Raw genomic sequence first — 25,609 nt, forward strand, 5'->3', positions numbered from 1 at the left:
AATTTGTTATGTATACATGTGTGTGTGTGTGTACACACATAAGTACACGTACACACACACACACACACACACACACGTATCCTAGCCAATTAAGAATGTAACTAGACTTTTAAGATTGGAGAAAGGGTTATTGTTTCACTTTTGTAAGGTATTTGCCTTTACCCATCTTAGACTGACATTCTTCAGCTATAGAATATTCTAAGGCTGTCTTCTTATCAGTAGGACATCTTCCCAATGCCTTGAATGAGTTTTAGATCCAAATATGCTAGATGAACTTCAGAACATTTATAGCCCACATCTCTGATTAGGACTACAAGTAGGGAGCAACTTATTTGTCTCCATAAGAATCATTGGTACATGCTAAGGAATATAATAAGGAACTTAGAGGAAGCATGTTGTTCCTGAAATATGTTTCAGTAGCTGTAACGAAACAGAAGGTGAAAACCAAGCACTTGGTGATAACGATTTTTCATTGGTTTCATATCTATTGTGAAGTTGATTCAGAGCAGGGATGGCCAAACTTGGCCCTCCAGCTGTTTTGGGACTACAATTCCCATCATCCCTGACCACTGGTCCTGTTAGCTAGGGGTGATGGGAGTTGTAGTTCCAAAACAGCTGGTGGGCCAAGTTTGGCCATTACTGAATTAGAGCACAGTGGTACCTCGGGTTACAAATGCTTCGGGTTACAAACTCCACTAACCCGGAAGTACTACCCTGGGTTGAGAACTTTGCCCCAGGATGAGAACGGAAATCGCACGCTGGTGGTGTGGCGGCAGCAGGAGGCCCCATTAGCGAAAGCGCATTTCAGGTTAAGAATGGTTTCGCATTAAGAACAGACATCTGCGCATTGCAGATGCAGGAGGTAGTAGTGGGTCATGTGATCAAATGTGCTCTCCTGCCCAATTTTTAAAAATATGAGTTTCATAGTGAGTTTTGGAAACTACAATGGTTCATTTCAATCCAGGTTGTATAGATCACCAAACAAGTATAAGTATGTGTGTATGGGAGAATTTATATATGATAGAGCAATGATGAGAAGACATGTGCAATCCCACAACACTGCTCTTGATATTCTGAATCTCTTAAATAGGGATTCACCCAGTTAAAATGACAAGTGCTATAATATTCACCTGAACTACATACATCTGAGTCTGCATTATGTATTTCCAAATTTACTAATAAAAAGTACATAAATGTCGCCTGATTTGTTTTGCTTTCAATCTATATTTCAAGATCTTCTTTCCTGATAGGCTGTCAGGCAGCCCAGGGGACTCCATTATTAATTGCTAATGTGTTTGTCAGTCTGCTTTTGTCTCTGCTTGGTTTCAGTGTTAATTTATACACAGCTAATATCATCAGTAAAACTATACCTGATAAATAAACAATGTAAACATTAGACCCTGTTTCAAGTGTTATTAAAAATGTATTTTAAAAATCCCTGTTTCCTTTGGTGTGAATGATAATTTTCACTGATGTTTGCAACAGTTTGTTTTCATATTTTTTTATGTAGCAAATATTGCTACAAGCTAGTCAATCTATGGGTTCTTACCTCCATAGCTGTCAACTTTTCTTACGAGGAATCCTATTCGGAATAAGGGAATTTCCCTTTTAAAAAGGGAAACGTTGACAGCTATGCTGACCTCACACTTCCCTAGAAGCTCAACCCATAAAGCTACAGCCCTGCATTGCCCCTGGGAACTGAGTTGTGGTTGTTATTAGCTACTGGGCCAAGTTCAATGTGTTTCTATTAGTTCAGAAAACCTTAATAACTTGATTTACCCATGATATCGCCTTACTGCACATGCGCCCACTTGACCGCTTCAATCATTAAACTTTGGAACTCCCAGCCTATTGAGATAAAGCAGGCAACTTCACTGTACTCTTTTTGACACCTACTAAAAACATTCTTGTTTAGGCAAGCCTGCCCAGATGCTTAGAAATGTGAGGCAGTTTCAATCTGTTTTAGCACATTTAACTTTAGGTGTCAAGTGTGGCAGGAAGATTCAAGGACGATCAAAGAAACATTTAAACATTTCAGTGTAGTATTGTATCAAATTATTATTTTTCATATATCCATATATGTGGATTAATATGAAGGGTGGTATACAAATTTAATAGATAATAATAATAACAAATCTCTTTTCAAAACGAGAGCAAGACCACATAGACAATTCTTCCACAGTTCTGCACAACATATTGTTGAGAACAGGGATTTTCAACTCTGACAAATACAGAAGATCAGAAAAGAGCAAGCCTCATGTCAGTGAGATGAGAGTTTGTCTCAAATTAGACCTTATATAAATGAGTTTAGCCGGCAAAAGCAAACTCACACCCCTCCCCGCGTTTGTATAAATACATAGGGTACACATGTAAGGGTCTCTTCATCATTATATTTGGGGGGGGGGGTGATTCATGTTCTTATGCACCTGCATTGCTTTATATTTTCTGGATGCCCCATGATCCTATTACAAAGCAGTCTTGTCCTTTGTTACACATCAAGCACTGCTGGTTGTTTCTTTTTTGAGGTTGAATCCTGACAAGACAGAAGTACTGTTTTGGGGGGACAGGGGGTGGGCAGGTGTGGGGGACTCCCTGGTCCTGAATGGGGTAACTGTGCCCCTGAAGGAGCAGGTGCGCAGCCTGGGAGTCATTTGGACTCACAGCTGTCCATGGAGGCGCAGGTCAATTGTGTCCAGGGCAGCTGTCTACCAGCTCCACCTGGTACGCAGGCTGAGACCCTACCTGCCCGCGGACTGTCTGGCCAGAGTGGTGCATGCTCTAGTTATCTCCCGCTTGGACTACTGCAATGCGCTCTACGTGGGACTACCTTTGAAGGTGACCCGGAAACTGAAATTAATCCAGAATGCGGCAGCTAGACTGGTGACAGGGAGCAGCCACTGAGACCACATAACACCAGTCTTGAAAGACCTACATTGGCTCCCAGTACGTTTCCGAGCACAATTCAAAGTGTTGGTGCTGACCTTTAAAGCCCTAAACAGCCTTGGTCCAGTATACCTGAAGGAGTGTCTCCACCCCCATCATTCAGCCCAGACACTGAGGTCCAGCTCCGAGGCCCTTCTGGCGGTTCCCTCTTTGCGAGAAGCAAAGCTACAGGGAACCAGGCGGAGGGCCTTCTCGGTAGTGGCACCCGCCCTTTGGCACGCCCTCCCATCAGATGTCAAAGAGATAAACAACTACCTGACATTCAGAAGACATTTTAAGGCAGCCCTGTTCAGGGAAGTTTTTAGTATTTAATGCTGTATTGTTTTTAACACTCGATTGGGAGCCGCCCAGAGTGGCTGGGTGGCTGGGAAAACTCAGCCAGATGGGCGGGGTATAAATAATAAATTATTATTATTATTATTATTATTATTATTCCAATGTATTTCTTATCAATAAGAAAATTCGGCATGGGAAATTTTCATTCGGGGAGGGGGTCTGAGACCCTACTGGAGGGGTCAGCAAACTTTTTCAGCAGGGGGCCGGTCCACTGTCCCTCAGACCTTGTGAGGGGCCGGACTATATTCTGAAAAAGAAAAAAAAATGAAAGAATTCCTATGCCCCACAAACAACCCAGAGATGCATTTTAAATAAAAGGACACGCTCTACTCATGTAAATACATGCTGATTCCCGGATTGTCCGCGGGCCGGATTGAGAAGGCGATTGGGCCGGATCCGGCCCCCGGGCCTTAGTTCGCCTACCCATGCCCTACTGCTTCAGAGAATTTCATCGGGACATGTGCAATCATGAGGACTAGAAACAAATAATAATTATTTTTTTAAAGATATTTATTAGACTTTTTCAGACAATAGAAAGTTACAAAATTATAGATAAAAAATAAAAAGCATAATAATAAAAGACAAAAACAATACAGTAGTGCCCCGCAAGACGAATGCCTCGCAAGACAAAAAACTCGCTAGACGAAAGGTTTTTTCGTCCGCGATTTGCCTCGCAAGACGAATTCCCCTATGGGCTTGCTTCGCAAGACGAAAGCCCATAGGGAAATCTCCGGGGACCTCTTTTAAATGCTAGCGGTGGGGAGCAAAGCCTTCCCCCCCCCCCTCGGGCCTTCAGAAGAGGTCCAGGAAGGCTGGCGGGGGCCAAAAGGCTTTGCTCCCCAGGGCCAGCATTTTAAAAGCAGTCCGGGATAGCAGGGAAGCGCTTCCTGCTATCCCGGACGGCTTTTGAAGGCAGGAGAGATCCGCGAAGCCTGGGCGCGCTGCGCGCAGGCTTCGGCATGCCGGCAAGTCTCCGCCAGCAGCGGTAGCGCTGCCGCTGCTGGCAGAGAGATCCGCGAAGCCTGGGCGCGCTGCGCGCAGGCTTCGGGATGCCGGCAAGTCTCCGCCAGCAGCGGCAGAGCTGCCGCTGCTGGCAGAGAGATCCGCGAAGCCTGGGCGCGCTGCGCGCAGGCTTCGGGATGCCGGCAAGTCTCCGCCAGCAGCGGCAGAGCTGCCGCTGCTGGCAGAGAGATCCGCGAAGCCTGGGCGCGCTGCGCGCAGGCTTCGGGATGCCGGCAAGTCTCCGCCAGCAGCGGCAGAGCTGCCGCTGCTGGCAGAGAGATCCGCGAAGCCTGGGCGTGCTGCGCACAAGCTTCGGGATGCCGGCAAGTCTCCGCCAGCAGCGGCAGAGCTGCCGCTGCTGGCAGAGAGATCCGCGAAGCCTGGGCGTGCTGCGCACAAGCTTCGGGATGCCGGCAAGTCTCCGCCAGCAGCGGCAGAGCTGCCGCTGCTGGCAGAGAGATCCGCGAAGCCTGGGCGCGCTGCGCACAGGCTTCGGGATGCCGGCAAGTCTCCGCCAGCAGCGGCAGAGCTGCCGCTGCTGGCAGAGAGATCCGCTGGGAAGGAATCCCTTGGACCCCCGCCGGACTTCAAAAGAGCTTCGGGAAGTCCAGCGGGGGGCCAAGGGATTCCCTCCCAGCCGCCCGCATTTAAAAGCACTCCGGGCAAAGCAGCGAAGTGCGCTGCTTTCCCCGGAGTGCTTTTAAACGTGGGCGGCTGGGAAGGAATCCCTTGGACCCCCGCCGGACTTCAAAAGAGCTCCGGGAAGTCCAGCGGGGGGCCAAGGGATTCCCTCCCAGCCGCCCGCCTTTAGAAGCGCTCGGGGGAACACCTGCCCCCGCCGCCCCACTTCGGAAAGCTGTTCCGAAGTGGGGCGGGAACACCCGGCCCCGCCGCCCCACTTCGGAAAGCTGTTCCGAAGTGGGGCGGGGGGCGGGGACACCTGGCCCCGCCGCCCCACTTCGGAAAGCTGTTCCGAAGTGGGGCGGGGGGGCGGGGACACCTGGCCCCGCCGCCCCACTTCGGAAAGCTGTTCCGAAGTGGGGCGGGGACACCTGGCCCCGCCGCCCCACTTCGGAAAGCTGTTCCGAAGTGGGGCGGGAACACCCGGCCCCGCTGCCCCACTTCGGAAAGCTGTTCCGAAGTGGGGCGGGGGGCGGGGACACCTGGCCCCGCCGCCCCACTTCGGAAAGCTGTTCCGAAGTGGGGCGGGGGGGCGGGGACACCTGGCCCCGCCGCCCCACTTCGGAAAGCTGTTCCGAAGTGGGGCGGGAACACCCGGCCCCGCCGCCCCACTTCGGAAAGCTGTTCCGAAGTGGGGCGGGGGGCGGGAACACCTTCTGAAGGCGGGCAGGGGGCGAAAGTCTTTGTCCCCCCTGCCTGCCTTCCCAGGGGCTTTTAAATCGCCCCGGACAGCGGAGAAGTCCTCCGCTGTCCGGAGCGATTTTAAAATGCCGCTCGCCAGCATTTTAAGATAGCCCCGCACAGCGGAGAAGTCCTCCGCTGTCCCAGGGTTTTTTAAAATGCTGGGGGTGGGAAGAAAAGCCCTTGTCCCCCCCCCCCCCAGCCTTCAGAAGAGGTCCGGGGACAGACTGTCCCCAGACCTGGTCTGAAGGCGGTTTCCCTAGGAACGCATTAATTGATTTTCAATGCATTCCTATGGGAAACCGTGCATCGCAAGACGAAAAAACCGCAAGACGAAGAGAATTGCGGAACGAATTAATTTCGTCTTGCGAGGCACCACTGTACAAGAAAAAAATACAAAGACAAAGCACATAAAAAGTAGAGAAGAAAGTTAAAAAAAGAAAAATAATCAATATTTTCATGTCTTATATTTCATTTACTTATTTCCTGACCTCCTCACACACCCCTCTTCTGTATTCCAGTTCACATAGTTAGTTCAGCAAATCCTTACCCTCTATCATTTATCTTTACTTATTATCTTAACCTATTATAACTATATATTTCCAGCCATTGTCGATCCGCATTTATATATTCTTATTCATCTTTTTACCAATACCGCTTATTTTCAATCCAACATCCCTTCAACATTCATTAATTTTACAGTATTTCTGCAAGTAGTCTTTAAATTTCTTCCAATCTTCTTCCTCTTCTCCCTGGTCTCGGATTCTGCCAGTCATTTCTGCCAATTCCATATAGCCCATCACCTTCATCTGCCATTCTTCCAGGGTGGGTAAATCTTGTGTCTTCCAATACTTTGCAATCAATATTCTTGCTGCTGTTGTTTAGAAACAAATTAAAACCAAAATAAAAAAATTCCTTCCAGTAGCACCTTAAAGACCAACTAAGTTAGTTCTTGGTATGAGGTTTCGTGTGCATGTTTCAGTGTATCTGAAGAAGTGTGCTTGCACACGAAAGCTCATACCAAGAACTAACTTAGTTGGTCTTTAAGGTGCTACTGGAAGGAATTTTTTTATTTTGACTATGGCAGACCAACACGGCTACCTATCTGTAAATTAAAACCAGTCACACAAAAAGTCGAGAGAAAGTGGAGAGCAGTTGCTGCTGCTGCCGCCCTACCAATCCGACAGGGCGCGCCCGCCTTTCGCGCGCTGCTTCTTTCACACGTTCGCGTCAGTCACGCGTCGTTCGCACCTCCTCCTCTTGCTGGTTTTTTGCATTTGAAAACACGCAGCGCCTGGCCAAGCGCCGGCCTACCTTGCCTGAGGAGAACCGCGCGCGGCGGTTGGCGGCGAGAAGGGAGGCCTCCGTCCTGTCAGGAGGCGGAGTGTCGGCCCGGCTCCCGGATTGGCCTGCGAGGCGCCGCGGACCCGGCCTCCCTGCACCCGGGAAGGGCGCCGCGGGGCGGAGCGAGGCCGGGCGGGAGGGCGCTGCTTTCCTCGCCGGCTTGGGAGCTGAGGTGACGCCGACGCCGACGCTTCCTCCTTTCCCTCACCGCCCTGCCCGCCTTCCCCGCCGCTTCCTCTTCCCCCCTCAGGGCCTGAGGTTCGGGGCCGCCGGAGCGCCGCGTGACGGGGCGGAGAGGCAGCCGCCGCCGCCGGCGAGGAGGAGGAGGGTGTCGGGTGAGGAATCCGCCGAGGCCTCTGCGGCGAGGGAGGCCGGCCGGGCCTGCGCTTGGCCGAGGCTGGGCTTGAGGGGGCAGCCGGGGTGAGGGGACCTGTCCGACCGACCGACCGGGGAGGGGAGGATATGGGGGGGGGGTCCGTCTTCCCAGGCCTTAGCCCCCCAGCCTAAACCTGGGACGGGAGGAACGAGGGAAGCCGTGGCGTGACATGGCACATGGCAATTTTCATTTTTTATTTTTTGGTTCGACGTGAATTCGGGTGGGGGGAAAGGGGCAGCCCATGACTCGGTTAGCTACCCCTTCCCCAAATTGAAATACGCCGCCAGGTTTCAGTTTCTGTGATTACAGCCTCCCCCCCCCAAAAAAAATCCAAAGCTTCAGCTTTTATAGTTGCATCCCTGCTTCAAATCCAAAATTCAGGGCCAGGTTTCAGCTTCTGGAATTATTATCCCCCCCACCAAAAAAAGATGGAAAATTCAATGCCAGGCTTCAGCTTCCATAACTTCGCCCCACCCAAATCCAAAATTCAATGCCAGGTTTCAGCTTCTAGAATTATGTGCTCCCTCTCCCAAAAAAAATTCCAAAATTCACTGCCAGGTCTCAGCTTCTAGAATTACCTGCTCCCTCTCCAAAAAGATCCAAAATTCAGCTTCTAGAATTACATCCCACCCCTTCCAAATTAAGTATCAGCTTCCATAATTACAATACCCCCAGAATTCAAAATTCTGTGCTGCATTTCAACTTTAATAATTACCCTCCCTAATAATAATAATTCAGTGACATGTTTCATGGGGCGTAGCCAGGATTTATGTTGCGGGGCAGGCTTCATGTTGGGGGCCCTCCAAACCTCAGTTAAGTATTTTTATTGATTTACGTGATGGGGGGCAGCTGCTGCCCTGCCCCCCCCCCCGGCTGCACGCATGTTATGTTTCAACTTCCATTAATCCATGTGTTAGTCCTTAAGGAGCTAAAAAAAAAAACCCCACCCCAAATGCTTAATTGTTTCTGGAAGACAAGAAGTAAGAATAATTGTGGATGTGCAGAGTATGTATCACTCTGTTGTCGTTGAGCCTTTCTCTTTTTCTCTCTCTCTGCATCAAAGACTGTGTGCACCTTGCGACAGAACTGTGAAATTTGGAGGCAGGTAAGGCTGCTGTATCTGTGCCCGAGTTGTTGATCCAGGTTTGCTTTTCTGTTACTATTTCCTTGGGCATATGTGCAATGCAGTGACCGAAACGGAGGGGCTAGGCCTGGGATTAGCAAACTTTTTCAGCAGGGGGCCAGTCCACTGTTCCTCGGACCTTGTGGGGTGGGCAGCCTAAGGCCAGGGGGCCGGATGCAGCCCAGTCGTCTTCTCAATCTGGTCCGGGAATCAGCGTGTTTATATTGCCCCTTTCAAGGTAAAAAATCGTGCTGGGGCTCCTTACAATTGTGCTAAGTAAGCACCAGGCTACTATTTCAGGAATTATCAGCATCATGGCCCCCTGGACTATTGGGCCGTATCTGACTATCAATTCACCAGCATGCCAGACCCAAAACTGACTAGGATGTGTTTCATAGTGATGGCCAGGTACCTAGGCAGCTTCTCAGGCCCTGGACAAGTTCATGGAGAATAAGTCTCAACAGTGGCTATACAGAATCTCCAGGATCAAAGAGTGACAATGTGAGCTGCTGGGGAGCAGCAGTAGGGGATGGCTAATGTCTTCATATCTTGCATGTTGACTTCTGTAAGGTGTAGGGTTGGTTACTGTGGAAAATTGAATGCTGGACTCCATGGACCTTTGGCTTGAGCTAGCAAGGCTCATCTTGTTTAACTATAATAATCTAATGGGGAGTGTCTAGGAAATTTGCATATATTCTAGAATAAAAAAAATAGTAACAACAACAGCATCAGAAACTTGAAACATAACCACGAGTCAAATGAAAGCATATACAAGGTTGAAATGCATCCACATTTCTTAAAACACTGATTTCAGCAAACATACAATATTGGATTCTAATAAGTACTTATTAAAGGGATTATCTTTTGAAGCGAACCTAGGAGACTTGCAGGTGCTTAATGATTTAAAATCTCTTTCTTTTTTAGTCCCTTACAATAAAGGTTTCTAAAAACTTAATGATTTTTTTCTGTTTTGCAAGAAACGATCAACAAGGAAAGGGTTCTCTTGCTAGTTCCTTACATTTGCAGATACTGCATGGTAGCCATTGTCTCACTGTGCTCCATTCCCATTTCTAAATTTCTAACATTTGGGCCTCTTGTTTGTCTAATATGGGTTATACTCCCTCCTTTCAGGGCAGCGACCATATCACCCCTGTTGTTGTGTAATCCAGTATTATTAAAATACTTATTTCTGTACATATCTTTTCATGTATTAGCTCAGTTGAAAAAACAAAAGTGAATGAACTGTGTTGCTTTTTTTGTTGGTGATCACAACTATCTTTTTTACTTCTAGTCCAAGCAAATATATCATAATGGCAGCAGATTCTATGGAAATTGATGATGCTTTGTACAGGTAAGTAATTTAGCAACATAGTGAAGCATACGAGATTCATAATAGTACTAATGATGGATTTGGCTTGTTTTCGCTAAAGTTCAAATACTAGTGGTTCCTGATGTCTGGAACACACCATAGCTGCCATGATTCTTGATCTTCAATGGGGTTTAGCTATTGCCAACTTGCTATTACATACAGTTGAATAGTCTATATTGGCACAACTGAAAAGCCTTTGTTGCAGTGACTGAAGAGCAAATTCAAATAGCATTTGGGAAATAGGTGCTGATTATGTGATAACTGTCAAATCTTGGGCAAATCTTTTATACTGAGTTTAAAGAACAATGCATAATCTCATCTAAAACTATGTTTAAGGAAACCCCTTAATTATTTTCTGTACTTGACTTAAGTGGCATTTTCTTTAGATAGAATGCCTTTATCATCATGTGCCGAAACAGTGGCCTAGCTTGGAAATTAAAAATGACAATGTTCTTGGCCACCATCATAGATTACTTTTGCTGTAATCCTCCACACAGACTGAATCCCATTTCATCTGGATGCAGGATTACAGCCTTTGTGCTTAGTGTTCTCATGAGTAGGAATACAAAAGAAAGGCAAATGTTTTGAAAATCATGTTACTGCAGTATACATTTGTTGTATACTGTATGTTGAAAGTACCAGTGGTAATGCTTATTTTGTGTTGAAACTCTGTACCCTGCAGATAATAGGAAATATCCAAATTTTGCTATTTCATAGTGATTTCCTGATGTCAAATTATCTTTTTCCACTTGGATCCTCTTTGTTAAGTAGTCCCATTTGTAGAAGGGATCATGCCAATGAATAGTTATTTTATGGCTGTTTACTCCTTTTTTCTTTTCTTAATTTCACATAGTCGGCAGAGGTATGTTCTTGGAGACACAGCAATGCAGAAGATGGCTCAGTCCCATGTGTTCCTGAGTGGAATGGGTGGGCTTGGAGTGGAGATAGGTAATTAAGAAACAGCATTTTTCTCCCTCTTGTACGTTTTATAAGGATAAAATTTGCATATTAAAATGTGCATAAATTTATGTTGTACTAAGTTTTACGTCTTTAATGAATGTTGTTTTGTCTTCTGGATTTGTTTATATGGCTGATATCTTTGTTACAGATTATAATGAAAGTGGAATTGCATAGAATTTCTGTAGCTTCTCTTTTAACAGTTGTGTAATTCATAGGGATGGGATTGAGAAGGAATTACTGTTTTTCGAAGATCACGGAGCAGTTAAAAAATTGAACTATTGCCAAAGAGGCTTGATGAAAATTAATCTAACAAATTAACTTCATAATATTCATCTTTTTCAGCTAAGAACATAGTTCTTGCAGGAATAAAGGTAAGGAGAATGATTTTTTCCTAAGTAAATTTTGTTTTAAAATTAGAATGTTTCCTCAAATAACTGATGATACTTTCGTAGATTTCAGTCATTGCAATTTCCCTAGTGAAATGTTATTAACACAAGTTTCCTAAATGTGGCATGCCATCGGATTTGACTGTAGTGTTGGAGTGTCCAAGATGAAATACTGTATGATTTCTGTGGGAAGAATAGCTGTGCATGCGCCACCATCTAAGCACTGGCATGCTAGAGGATAGGACTGTTCTCTGCTCTCCCAAGAGGCATTATGGGTTTTTGTTTTCCATTGACTTCAAGAATTCCATCTTGATAGTTCTGCTTTAAAAACAATTGAAATACAGTGACTATTTTTAGGCATTTTGGTTCTATTAGATGGCAACTAAAACTCTGGTAAAGGACCTCAAATATTATTTTAAAAAAATCAATACCTGCAGCATATGGGATCTTTTAAAGCATTTAGAACCATAAGCTACTTTTTGTAGCGTTGTATGGGACGCGGGTGGTGCTGTGGGTAAAACCTCAGCGCCTAGGACTTGTCGATCGTCAGGTTGGCGGTTCGAATCCCCACGGCGGGGTGCACTCCCGTTGCTCGGTCCCAGCACCTGCCAACCTAGCAGTTCGAAAGCACGTCAAAGTGCAAGTAGATAAATAGGGACCGCTTACCAGCGGGAAGGTAAGCGGCGTTTCCGTGTGCTGCGCTGGCTCACCAGATGCAGCTTGTCACGCTGGCCACGTGACCCAGAAGTGTCTGCGGACAGCGCTGGCCCCCGGCCTCTTAAGCGAGATGGGCGCGCAACCCCAGAGTCGGACACGACTGGCCCGTACGGGCAGGGGTCCCTTTACCTTTACCTATATGTGCTGGCATGGGTAAAAAACACAATCAGAGATGTGAAGAGCAAGGACAGTCCAGAATAGAAGAAAATGGCCCTGTCTGGGGACACTGGGAAATGTTTGTTCTTCCAAAACTTCTGTGGGATTCAGTAATATCTTCTCAATATTCCTCAGCACTAGAAGTCTTCATTTAGGATTTCTGCATTTTAAATTTGGTCACTGCATTTCAGTGTCCTTTGCGGTGCTGAATGAATCCTCCCTCCAATGGTGCTACACTACGTACTTTTGCAAATTAATTTTTGTTGCTAGATAACAGTGTCCCTTCACTGTAAAACAAATGAAATGTCTAGGTTGGCCCTACGCTATAAACTTGATAAATTCACATGACTTGTAATCACAGTGTACAAAACATTATATAATTGCTGCTTTGAATATATTTTAATCTTGTATCCTTTATCCTTTCCGAAGGCTCTTACCATCCATGATACCAAGCAATGCAAGACGTGGGATTTAGGGACAAACTTTTTTATTCGTGAAGATGATGTCCTAAATTTAAGAAACAGGTGTGTGTACAATTCTTCACAAATACTGTAAGCTTTTAAAGGTTTTTGTCTGACTTTATACCAGTTTTAAGTACATTATTATTATTATTATTATTATTATTATTAGTCACTTTCAGAGTCTGTGTTTTCAGAAAAAATGGATTGATTCCTGTTAGCTTTTTGCAACAGAGAAGCTGGAATTGCAGTTATCTTTCATCGGTTTTTTTTAAAAGAATGAGTACAATTATCCTGCAGAATTGTTGTATTCTTTTGTGTGAAGGAGTAAACCCCCCTTATCTGTGCTGAATAGACGATATGTGGGAGCCAAGGATAAACAGTAGCTGCTTATTTTTTAGTTCTACTGTTTTACATTAGTAGTTTGTAACTAATATGGATCCCTTTTTCAGTTGAAAGCAATATCAAAGGAAAGCAACATGATACAAAATGCTTTAACCAATTTACTTTTACATATAATCTAGTGCTTTAAAAAACCCCACAATACTATGATAAAATTATTTGTATCATAAACATTGTTTGACAGAATGATATGCTTAAAATTGTGGTCACCACTATATATGGTAAATAATATTTCCAGTTGATGGATGTTGTTTCAGCTTTGTGGTCTTTCTCTAGTGGCATCAATGTTGCAAATAGTGGGTTAAGAACAACAAAAGTGTGACAGGGCCTTTCAGGCTTTCATAGATTGAGAGTTGTATCCTTCAAGGATATTGTCCTCTGTTAAGATTCACTGCATGAAACAATACATTTCTGCGGGGGAAAAACTTTCTGTAGGAAAATACAGCAGTGGAAAACTTTACAGCACACATAACTACAATATTTCCTCAGTGAAACATTTTCTTCAGTAGATAATGCATTTATACCTAAGTTAGAGTGTGAAATATCTTTCAGAGGGACAGATTTGACTTTAACAAAGCTAAGTTGTGTGTGAAGTCTGCAATTAAGATGATGGTCGGTGACAGATCACAGTTGCACGTTTAACTTGACCTTTGTAGTTAACAGTTGAATCAGAAGCACAGGTTACTTAAGTAAAACCTTAGCTTAACCAGCTGATGTTGGCTAAGTTAGATCAGCTTGGTCAATGATGATGGGAGTTATACTCTAAGAACCTGTGGAGCGCCCCACTTTGGTTTCCCCTAGGTAAAATCATTTCCTCAGTGAAACATTTTCTTCAGTAGATAATGCTGAACTCTAAATCATTAGAGTTTTCAAAATCATGTGATCGAAGTCAACAGTGTGACGCGGCAGCTAAAAAAGCCAATGCAATTCTGGGCTACATCAATAGGAGTATAGCATCTAGATCAAGGGAAGTAATAGTGCCACTGTATTCTGCTCTGGTCAGACCTCACCTGGAGTACTGTGTCCAGTTCTGGGCACCACAATTCAAGAGGGACACTGACAAACTGGAACGTGTCCAGAGGAGGGCAACCAAAATGGTCAAATGCCTGGAAATGATGCCTTATGAGGAATGGCTAAGGGAGCTGGGCATGTTTAGCCTGGAGAAGAGGAGGTTAAGGGGTGATATGATAGCCATGTTCAAATATATAAAAGGATGTCACATAGAGGAGGGAGAAAGGTTGTTTTCTGCTGCTCCAGAGAAGCGGACACGGAGCAATGGAGCCAAACTACAAGAAAGAAGATTCCACCTAAACATTAGGAAGAACTTCCTGACAGTAAGAGCTGTTCGACAGTGGAATTTGCTGCCAAGGAGTGTGGTGGAGTCTCCTCCTTTGGAGGTCTTGAAGCAGAGGCTTGACAGCCATATGTCAGGAGTGCTCTGATGGTGTTTCCTGCTTGGCAGGGGGTTGGACTCGATGGCCCTTGTGGTCTCTTCCAACTCGATGATTCTGTGATTCTGTGAAGTTACATACATACATACTGAGTTCACACAGTTTTATAAATAACTGGTTGTCTGGTGGGTAATAACTCAACCAGGTAGGGATGTGTTCCTAATTTGGATGATTGGTACTTTTCAAGCTTCCAGAAAGTTGGTGTACTAATCATGGCTAACTTGAACATTTATGTTAGCAGGTGCTCTAGTAATGTTTGGTGCCATATTTGAAAGGCTGAACTTAAAAGTATAACCTGTGCAACCTATAATGCATATAACCTATAATGCAACTGGAAAATGTATTTCAGAGGTGAGGCATCCCTTCATCACATTGCAGAGCTGAACCCATATGTTCAGGTGATGTCATCAACTGCCCCTTTAAATGAAGTTACAGACATCTCTTTCCTCAGACAGTACCAGGTACGTGGCATGTATTTGAAACATCGGTCCTCTTTTCAGGGGTCTGCAAATTTTGGCTGTTTTTGGTAGCCAATCACTATTTGTGACTATTCCTGACTTTCCTTAACCTTCCCAGAGTCCCTTTACAAAATACTTGAGAAAGGGATGGGTTCACTATCTCACTTTATTGGGAGGGATTTGAAGGTACTTAAAGGTAGAAGCAAGAGAACCTATCCCATCTCCATCTTACAGAAGACTTGCAGGTGGTGATGGATGAGTGGAATAATTCTTTCACTTTGTGGGGTAGTCTGAAGGCATTTAGAGGCAAGAGGAATTTTTGTAGCTTTTGCATGGGCACAAACTGAGAAACTAACCCTTCCCTCAAGTCCTTTAGCTGCACCTTGGTTGAGCAGAACAAGCGAAGCACCTGTCTAGGTGGGAGAGAGATACCAAGGCTAAGAGAAGCTGGAATGTTTGTTCTGATGTCATAGTTCAGTGTCAGAAATGTGCAAATCCTTGTGGCTGTGACTATATAACAGGCTTCCTCAGCCTTGGCCCTCCAGATGTTTTTGGCCTGCAACTCCCATGATCCCTAGCTAGCAGGACCAGTGGTCAGAGATGATGGGAATTGTAGTCTCAAAACATCTGGAGGGCCGGGGTTGATGAAGCCTGCTATATAACTTACCATTTGAAGAAACTTGAATATTTGGCTAGTAAGTTCATCGCCTTTGATAACTTAGAATTTATCTCTGGGGTTTTTCTTTCAAAAGTGTGTCATAGTAACTGAGATGAAGCTGTCACTACAGAAGAAGATAAATGACTTTTGCCGTGCGCAACACCCACCTATTAAGGTAATGCAAAACAGTGACAATGTAATATATTGACCCAAAATGGCCATGTCCATTACTTTTGAGAACTTCCCCATATCTGTTACAAGGCTAAATTATTTCCACGCAGACACTATTATAACTTGGTGCTGTTCCTTGTTCTGTTCCTGGATATTCCTGTGCCAAATGCCCATGAAGAACTAAGTTATTAGTTTGCTCCTAGAGATTGGAACCCTTTAGAGTACAGTAAAACTGAGTAGTGAGAACAAAATGAAGGTATCTGAGGAGTTTCTGGCTGCATTTGTGTTGAGTATATAGAATCCAGGTGCCGGCACTTAGAGGTCACACAGCTCCAGGCGTTCCTGGATGATACTGCTCACATTAATCTGTTTTAATCCAGTTTAAGGCTGGAGTTCAGTAAGAAACAGGTTCCATTGTGTTGATATAGAAGTATTCCATACCACTGACCATGGTATTGTTCTGGACCAACTCGCTGAATCGCTGTCTGGGTTTGGTATTCAGTTGGTTGGGAGCTCGTATAAGCTAAAGCTCCCAGGCAAAATAGAGGTTATTCGTGGGTAGCTTGTTTGACCTGGGATGTGATTTGATCCTGTTCTGATTAGGGTTACATTCCCTCTCAAAGATCAGGCTTGTCTTTGGAGACCCAAGTGGCTTTGGTGGCACAAACCTAAACCTAATCTGCCAGCTCCAATCCCTCCTGGACAGAGAGTTTCTGTCCACAGTTAATCCGTGCTCTGGGAGCATCTTGTTTGAATTGTTGCAGTTGCTGTATGTGTGTCTGCTTTTGTTGGAAGCTACAGTTAGTGCAAAATAAATATGCTAGAATGCTCACATGCCCAGTCAGCAGATCTCATCAGTTTTAAAATAACTACACTAACTCCCAGTCAGTTTCTGGGCACAGTTCAAAGTGCTGATTTTAACTTTTATAGAGCTCTAAGTGGCTGAGGACCTTGGTACCTAAAGGACAATCTCCTTCAACATGAACCAGCCGCCTTTTATCAAGTGGCTGGAATGCTGTATTAAAATCCTTATACAAAAAGAAACCCCATGGTTTTTGGGGACCACACCAGGTAATATGCTGGACAGAGCAGAATAATGGGCTGGTAGAGAATAAACCCACAAGGAACATAATTCACTTAAAAATAAATTTATTTAAGGAAATTGGAATATATATGGCATTTAAAATTAAGGGAAGAAAACATAAAATGGCAAAATACATAATGTAGAAAAGACAAGCTTGTTTAGGCGTGTTATCCTTCATTTGACTCTATATAGCAGATGTAATGGCTACCAGGCTTCTTCAAATCTTACATAATCTTTTTGTTAAAATAGAGAGAGCTCTGTTGTTCTGTGGTAAAGTGGCAAGGAGAAGCAGAAAGTTATACGCCATGGTAAATTCACACCTACTGGAAGTTTTCCAGACAAAGGCAACCTTTACTTTTGAATTGTCCATTTTTTCTCCTTGTAATCAAAAACTGATAACAGTCAGGATGAGTAAAACACCTCATTTTAGTCAATGGAAGAAAAGGTTGGTAATTTTTTGACTCTTGGAAGAGGAAGCAGATAAAATTTTCAAACCTCATGCAAATGCAGGGAAGAGACAATTACACGCTGATTGTATGTCCTCAAATATATACTTTAGTACCTGTATGAGGTGGAGATTTCCCTACTGGAAATTGTACACTTAATGCAGTCAGACCAATGTTTGGGAAGGAAGAATCATTTGGGGGCTATCCTCTTAAATTTTATCTCTTTGCTTTGAATTAAGATTGTGAAATTTATTTAACTTACTTGTCTTTCATATAGTTTATAAGTGCAGATGTATACGGGATATGGGCACGTCTGTTTTGTGACTTTGGTGATGAATTTGAAGTCCTGGACACCACAGGTGAAGAGCCAAAAGAAATCTTCATTTCAAACATATCTCAGGTGAGGACGATAGCAAGGTTTACTATATCAGTCCAGTTTGAGAGTCCAGTGTATTCTGAGGAAGGTAGTGTGGTGGGGTTTAGTTAGCCCAACAGTTTTTGAACTTAAAAAAGTATGCCATCAGTTTGCCATTAACTTACGTATAACAGAATTATGGGAACTACCTAAGCGTAGCTGCAATAATTCATGAGTTGTGAATTATGTGTTACAGAACTTGCAACTGTAGCACATGCTACTCTGGCAGCATAGGCACAATTACAGCTTTTCCCAAGTGTATGAATTGGGCAAGCGAAAAGGGTATATGAGGCAAATCATTACTGTGATTTTATTTTGTTGTATCATCAACAGAGAAAACACATACCCTTTTCTTGGTGCCAGAAGTGACTGGCCCTACCAGTTCTGTGACTCCCTTTCTTGATACCCCAGAACTATGTATGCTATGACTCAAACCCAGGGCTTCATGTACTCTTCTAAGAATATACTTTTTGGGTGGGTTCAGCTGAGAAACTATACAGGCATTTAAATAGGTACTGTCTATTGTATTTGAAAAATAACAGTACACCGTTGGCTTCTGGTCATTTATTTGGAAATACAGGTAGTGAGCATCTGGTCATAGATGTCCACACCACCTTTAGTTTTATGTATAATAAAGAACTGTTTCAGGTTTGGGTGTCTGAGGTTGTTGCATCTTTATGGATTGAAGAAAGGAGAATATTTGTCCTTCTAAATATATAACTTAAAAGAGTGAAACTTTTTGAAAATGAAAAACAATGCTATTGCCAGTTTAGATTCTGCCACACAAGTGAATTTTTGGCAGTATCTATGCTGCAGTTGCAGTGATTTTCAATCTGTGTATTTGTAGGAGCCAAGAAAATGTTTGTGTGGCAATGTCTAGCAATCATTTCTTCCCCATACTAATTTTTGGTGTGTTACAATTTCAGTCCAATCCTGGTATTGTCACTTGCCTTGATAATAACCCTCATAAGCTTGAAACGGGACAGTTTGTAACTTTCCGGGAAGTTAATGGAATGCAGTGTTTAAATGGATCCACGCATCAAATAACTGGTAAGCCATGTTTTGTATAGCTTTCCTGCTAGTGCGAAGCCACTGCTTTCCAAATTGATAGAAATGCATTTTCCTTTCATGTTGTTCTGCTGTGTGCGCTGCCTTAACTCTGTTGCTGCCAGTTCACAACATTGTTGTTCAGCATTGCTCCATAGTTGGGAGACATGGCTTGAAACTCTCTTTGGAAATGCCTGCATTAAATCTTGAACTCGGGCTTTTAAATAGAGGGCAGAACTTCAGCAACTTGCTTAAGCTTCTCCCCATGACAAGCAGGAGTTAAATACAGTGGTACCTCGGGTTAAGTACTTAATTCGTTCCGGAGGTCCGTTCTTAACCTGAAACTGTTCTTAACCTGAAGCACCACTTTAGCTAATGGGGCCTCCTGCTGCCGCCGTGCCGCCGGAGCACGATTTCTGTTCTCATCCTGAAGCAAAGTTCTTAACCTGAAGCACTATTATTTCTGGGTTAGCAGAGTCTGTAACCTGAAGCGTATGTAACCTGAAGCGTATGTAACCCGAGGTACCACTGTACATTGTAGAAATGTGCTTGTGTTGCATAATCCTGGAATTGTAGATTTGGAAGGGACCCTGAGGGTCATCTAGTCCAACCCCCACTAATGCAGAAATCTCAATTAAAGCATCCATGACAGATGGCTATCCAACCTCTCCTTAAAAGCCTCCAATGAAGGAGAGTCCACCACCTAAGAGAATTGTACATGTTTAGTGTTAACTCTTTGAAAGTCAATTAGGTTTGCAGATCCTGTATAAAATCAAAAGTGTTTTTCTGCTCTTTCTGTAGTTCTGCTTTATTTAACTACCTTGTTAACTGCGATTTACACTTTCTCCTCTCTTACAGTGGTATCACCTTATTCTTTTAGCATTGGGAATACGGTGGATATGGAACCTTACTTACATGGTGGCATAGCTATCCAAATAAAGACACCTAAGATATTCCATTTTGTAAGTATCCTGCATAAAGACAACAGTCAGCAGCGATCACATCTGTTTTCACCTCTAGAAATCATTGAAGCTTGGTGCTCAGGCCAGAGATCTGACTTGTTGAATAAAAATATTATTTAGCCCTTCTCCATATGAGGCACCTGTATAACTTGATCTCGAAAGGGCAAGGTTATGTTAAAATGTCAGAACATAAAATCAGGGATACATAAATTCACTTACCACCCCACCTTCTTACTATGGTGAACGTCTCTCGTTTCTTCTAGTGGTTGTGCTGTACTTCAAAGGGGTTTGCAGTACATTGGATGTATAACTACAGGGACAGTTCTTCTCCCTTGATTCTGATTTTGTCTTGAGCTTTGGAGGTGTTTGAAGCCCCTTGATTCAAGGAAGTAGTCTACACATCTTTTGCTTCGCCTTTGCCTCAGAGTACCTGTAGGGCACAACACAAGGTCACACATTTTTAAGTTGCACATTTAAGCATTGTAACTTGGAACATGATGTGTTCCAAACTCCTTTTGTCCCCACTGCAATGTTTCCTACAAGTTTTGCTCTTTACGTTCTCCTGTACCATGACACCTATTCACTTACTATACATAGCAGAGAGTAAAAGGGTGCATTCATTGTGATGGAGGTAAACCCATCCCTTGCTCCTAGTGAGATTTGTATCAGTGGTGCAGAGGTAGGGTTTCCTCTTCCCAACAGTCTTTCCATGATGACTCCCATTTCTGGTTTATTTTTTGAATTGTATCTACAGTTACACCCTGCTAAAGTTTGCAAGCTAATCTTGGGAAGGTTTGGGAAATTTTAAAGATGCTTGCATGTACTTTGCTTTCTTCTGTCCTAAAGTGTGTGCAAATTGATTTTTTTAACTTTTAGCAACCGCTGGAGAAGCAGTTGATTAACCCAACATGCCTCGTTGCAGATTTCAGCAAGCCTGAGGTCGGTTTTGCTTTGTTTTGTTTTTAATATGACACTTTGATGTTTAAATATTGTATACTGCATTTGTTTTCCCCTTAAGGCCTTAGTGGCTCTTGTTCTTGCTGTAACAAGCTAATGTAATCCTTAGAGCAGAGCTTTCCAAACCTTTCATGCTGGTAACATGCTTTTTAGACATGCATCATTTCGTGAGTTTTACTAGCAAAGTGGAGGTTAAACTAACCCTTTTCCATCCCTGGGAGGAGCGTGGGGAGCATTCACGCGACACACACACTGCGGACGACACACTAATGTGTCATGACACAGTTTGGAAAGTTTTGCCTTGGAGTATACAGACTTCTTCTTATGTGATTGCTCTGCATATTACTGATCATCTACTATTTTCTCCTCCTTGCAGGCCCCTCTGCAAATTCACATTGCCATGCTTGCCTTGAATCAGTTCCAAGAGAGTTTTGCTCGTATGCCGACAATTGGGTAACGTATCTGTACCATAGCTGCACAAAGTTTGGGTTGCTGGGTACACTTTTAATATAGTTAGAGGTGGAGAGATTGTTATCGATAGCAGTTTAAACTGTAACTCATCAGGTTATTTAATTAACTGAGTTGCAATCCCTTGCACAGTTCAACTGTTTACAAATCACTTGGGCTTCTGTGGGATTTAATCTGCCTAAATGTTTGCAGAATTGAGACCATGATTTTCTTATCCCTGCTACTTGGGAAAGTCACGGACAGAGAATCAATTTGTTATGTCGGTTGTACAAGAAACTTCAACTGTTGTCTATTTGAGGACAGACTATGATGTATTCATATAACATTTAAGACTCTCCACTGCTTCACGGCCATGAATTGGAACTATTGTCCACAATATGGTATGTGTTTGGGGATTAAAGAGATATTAAAGTGGAGCGGGGGCTTGGCTAAAACCACCTTGTGAGTTCTTCTATTTTATGTACTTATTTAGGAGAATTTATATCCCGCTTACTAACTGAAGTTCTCAAGGCACCTTGCAATATATTTAAAACACAATAAAATAGACAGTGATACAACAGTCAGAGAGCAAGGGGGAAGTGTGTGCAAGTCCCCCCTTCATTTGTTTTCCAATGTTCCAACAAATACAGCTGAATCTCCTGGCTGTTGAAGCAACTAAATGTCATTCTCACATAGGCCAGGACTTTCTCCCAGCTCTGGTAGCAGATATAAGAGGTGCTGCGTGGAGCAGAGATGCTATGCTTTTTGTTTGGGTTTCAGGTGCCTTCAGGATGCTGAAGAGATGCTGAAGATGGCAGTGTCCATAAGTAAAACATTGGAAGGCAAAGTGAGTAGTTTTGTGCTATCCAGCATATTCACCTGTGATTGTAGTATGCATGGTGCATTTAAATGTTGAACTGAACTTTGTGAGATCCCTCATCGTCTTCAGTTTTCTGCTGTAGTTGGTCTCTGCTGGCTCTCTTGTATGTTTTACATTTATATCTTTTATCACCTGAGCATCTTTGTGATGCATTATAGTACCTTCTTTTGCATCAGTCAAAAGCTGTCATGCATGGAAACTGTTCAGAAATGTAATTAAGACCATTGCTCAGCTCTCCCAAAAGTATTACACAGCTTTCCATGGTTGCTTCAGCTTAGCTTTCTTAGTGAGCATTCTGTTGAGAATTTGTATTTCAAAAGAGGGACATGCCATCTAAATCTGTCTTTTTTATTTTTATCCCCCCCTACTATATAGGAAACGTTAATATTGACCAATGAAACTTATGCATGACTCAAACTCTTAATGTCTTACACACTCATCTTACTACTAAAACACACATACATATTATGAATGAATGAGCAACTATTCTCCTTATTTTATCCTCAGAACAGCCCTGTGAGGTTATGTGGCTTCTCATTTAAAAATGGGCACAATTGTTGGGATTGTGTTGTTATCGTCACTGTGTGACACTATGATGTGAAACAACTCTATTAAATTTTCGGATTTTAATGTATAGTCTACATAAAGGTTTACTCAATTCTTTTTTCATTTGCATTTTCAAAAAGAGGAACAGAGAGCATATTTAATCCCCCTCCCCTCCCCCATCTCACTTACAACTTCATACCAAATACAGCATGTATACATATACCATATGACTTCCCTTCCATGCGTTTCCTGGTTCCTTTCGCTTTTATACTACTTTTCTGTAAGTGCTGTTTTTACATCAGTAGTAAGCTGAAATTGCCCAAGCTTTTCAAGGCAAATTTTGAGCAACAGTTTGAAAGAATAGAAGGATTATAATCCGGTGAGGGTTATGTAAACAAAAATGTAGCTTCGCTGATGTTTTCCTGTTAGCTGTTTCTTGCTTTCAAGGAGCTCTTGTTCCAACATTTTTCATGCAAAAATGTATTCCAGGCTAACAGACTATGTTGGAGGATAATTTTTGTTTTCCAGGGCTGCCATGGCTTCCTCATGCAGTGAGAAGCTCAGTTACCAGTTTGTGATTGCCCTAAACAAAGGGACAGAAGCTGAGAACTGAATTTTAATTGAGAGACAGCTCTTACCTCTACTGTGCTTTACTTCCCATGTTTACTGTGCACCAATTTACCAAGTCAGCAACCTACTAATTTTAAAGACTTCAACGCTATTTGTATACAAACATTGTTCTTACTTTGTTTTAAAATTGTAGCCTCAAGTTAATGAAGACATGGTGAAATGGCTATCAAGGATGGCTCAGGGATCTTTGGCACCTCTTACAGCAGCACTCGGTGGTGTTGCCAGTCAAGAAGTCTTGAAAGCAGTGACAGGAAAATTTTCTCCCCTGCAACAATGGGTCAGTTTCTTTGTTTTGGATTAGGTTACATAGATTTAGGGACGAGAGCATTCTGTGAGCATAATATTGCTTGTGTTCAGACGAACCATCAAAGATGGTGGAGAATAGCAAATGACACTTGTGCATGAGTGTTATTCTCCCTTTCTTGCATCCTGGCCTTAGTTCTGTATTTCAGATTTAAGCAAGCCATAGTGTACTATTATGTCCAAACTGGCAACCTTTTGGTTTGAGTGAGACTTCAAGATTGTCCGTATAGTTTGCCAGGAAGTAATGAATTAAGCCCCTGGGGGGGGGGGAGTTGACACCTGAGTACAGTGTTCATTCATGATACTCCACCATGGTCTGGAGCAGGGGTCAGCAACCTAAGGACCACAAGCGGCCCACGTGGGTCATTTAACTGGCCCATGAGCTGCCCCCAAACCGGTTCATGGCAGCAGCCCTTCTCACCAATCATTCCTGCTGTGTTGCCTTATCGGAGTGTTCCCACTATAAGATAGGATGCATTACTATAAGGAATTACTACAGATGAGAGTACAGTCATACTTCGGGTTACAGCCACTTCAGGTTGCGTTTTTTCGAGTTGCGGACTGCCAAAACCCGGAAGTACCAGAACGAGTTACTTCCAGGTTTCAGCGATTGCGCATGCGCAGAAGCGCTAAATTGTGCTTTGCACATGCGCAGAAGCACCAAATCGCAACCTGTGCATGCACAGATGCGGTTTACGAACACTACATATGCAGCCCTCACATTTGCAACCTGACCGTCCACCGTATTAAGGGTATTTTCTGGATGTTTAAATTCACAGTATCAAAGGCTACTAATAAAACAATATTAAACTGAGAAATAGTAAATTATGAGACATAGTACTAGTCTGCTGGCAAATCATCCCATAGATATATATTGCTTGTTGCACACATATCAGTTTTGTTTTGAAGTAAGCAAGAACCGATTTATGTGCGAAAGATAAAAGAGTTGGTAGAGGGAGGTAAGAAAGCATTCCAGTATATCATTTCAGACTCTCTTTAAGTATGACATTCATTTCTGTAGGCTTTCCCTTCTTAAAAAAACCAAACTACTCCCTGCTTATACTAAACATTGTGGAGAAAGATCAAGCAACCATTTTCCTGTTGTGTTAGTGTGCCACATGAAGGGAACTTCTTATGTTGGGGGAGCTGTTATTAATGCAATATACCACCAGCAGTCTGAAGTGGTGCAGTCTAGAATTCTATCACACCAGTCTACTATCTTGTTCAGATTCCCCCCCCCCCGGTTGTATGCTGTAATAAAATATTGTTATTTTTAGTGTAGTTTAAACGTTTTAAGACATGCTGAATCTTGTTTCCCCCCCCTCCTTCTCCAGCTGTATACTGATGCATTTGAATTAGTCACATTTCTAGAAAAAGTGAGCCATGAAGAATTCCTTCCAAGGTAAAAAAATGGCACAGTCAAGCTGCTTACGCTCTCTCTGTTCCTTAATCAATTAATTTGTTTACTTCTTCAACATTTATGTTCCACCTTTCTTCCAAGCAGCTCAGAGTAGCGTAAATTATCTCCCCTCCCCACCAATTTTACCTTCATTACAAACCTGTTTAGTTGGATAGAAATGCTCAAGGTCATCCAGCAAATTTTGATCCTCCTATTCCCAATCCCAAGATAACCACACGAATGCTGTTGTTGTGTCTGAAGGCATGCATATTTAAAAGAACTTGTATAAAACATGTACGCGTGTGTACTTTTTTCACCCAGTGGTTGGGAACCTCAGAGCTGGGGCCCTATGTGCAGCCCTCAATACTCTCCCCAAGTCATATCTCTCAAGGATCCTCTCCCCTGCCCCCTCTGAATGCTTTTGCCTGGCTGGAATGTGTCTTTGAATTATAGTAATACCTTTGGCTTTACGGGATGGCAAGGGAAGAGTACATCAGTTGCCCAGCCTGCTTATGCCTCTAGCCCTGCCCACCCAGAAAGGAATGTGATGCTCAGAATGAAAATGTTCCTCATCTCTGTCCTAACCCATTGAAGCAGGCCCTGCTCAGAGAAGATGAGGTTATCCGATTCCAGAGGAGCCTAGGGAGCTGACTTACATCAAGGCAGACGATTGATCTATGTAGCTCAGTACATTCTGCTTTGACTGGCCCTGTCCCTTCAGGGTTTTGGGCAGGAGTCTTTCCCTGATCTACCTGGAGATGCTAGGCATCGAATGTGGGACCTTATTCATGCAAATCATGTGTTATGCAGCTGAGCTTTGG

General features: G+C 43.4%; 1 protein-coding gene and 1 long non-coding RNA gene across 5 annotated transcripts in view; both read left to right on the forward strand.

Annotated features, from left to right (window-relative positions):
• The first annotated feature begins 853 nt into the window (after nucleotides 1-853).
• LOC310692449 lies at nucleotides 854-1,396 on the forward strand. The gene is made up of 2 exons (XR_014518824.1): nucleotides 854-887; nucleotides 928-1,396. It is a non-coding gene; the product is annotated as an uncharacterized lncRNA (long non-coding RNA).
• A 5,568-nt stretch (nucleotides 1,397-6,964) lies between these two features.
• The window catches only part of UBA6 (ubiquitin like modifier activating enzyme 6), a 39,895-nt gene continuing 21,250 nt past the window's right edge, over nucleotides 6,965-25,609 (forward strand). The window contains exons 1-16 of one of the 4 annotated variants that reach the window (XM_083473128.1): nucleotides 6,965-7,322; nucleotides 8,427-8,468; nucleotides 9,778-9,837; nucleotides 10,709-10,803; nucleotides 11,158-11,186; nucleotides 12,504-12,598; nucleotides 14,735-14,846; nucleotides 15,596-15,676; nucleotides 17,480-17,602; nucleotides 18,544-18,667; nucleotides 19,523-19,626; nucleotides 20,503-20,565; nucleotides 20,960-21,036; nucleotides 21,811-21,877; nucleotides 23,220-23,363; nucleotides 24,724-24,791. In XM_083473128.1, the coding sequence (XP_083329254.1) occupies nucleotides 9,797-9,837; nucleotides 10,709-10,803; nucleotides 11,158-11,186; nucleotides 12,504-12,598; nucleotides 14,735-14,846; nucleotides 15,596-15,676; nucleotides 17,480-17,602; nucleotides 18,544-18,667; nucleotides 19,523-19,626; nucleotides 20,503-20,565; nucleotides 20,960-21,036; nucleotides 21,811-21,877; nucleotides 23,220-23,363; nucleotides 24,724-24,791 (1,223 nt within the window). In that variant the 5' untranslated portion in view covers nucleotides 6,965-7,322; nucleotides 8,427-8,468; nucleotides 9,778-9,796. The remainder of the gene's footprint in view (nucleotides 7,323-8,426; nucleotides 8,469-9,777; nucleotides 9,838-10,708; nucleotides 10,804-11,157; nucleotides 11,187-12,503; nucleotides 12,599-14,734; nucleotides 14,847-15,595; nucleotides 15,677-17,479; nucleotides 17,603-18,543; nucleotides 18,668-19,522; nucleotides 19,627-20,502; nucleotides 20,566-20,959; nucleotides 21,037-21,810; nucleotides 21,878-23,219; nucleotides 23,364-24,723; nucleotides 24,792-25,609) is intronic. The other 3 variants (XM_083473130.1, XM_083473131.1, XM_083473129.1) reach the window with 3 other exon arrangements.

Source organism: Podarcis liolepis, assembly GCF_965112155.1.
Source record: "Podarcis liolepis genome assembly, chromosome: 13".
NCBI lineage: Eukaryota > Metazoa > Chordata > Lepidosauria > Squamata > Lacertidae > Podarcis > Podarcis liolepis.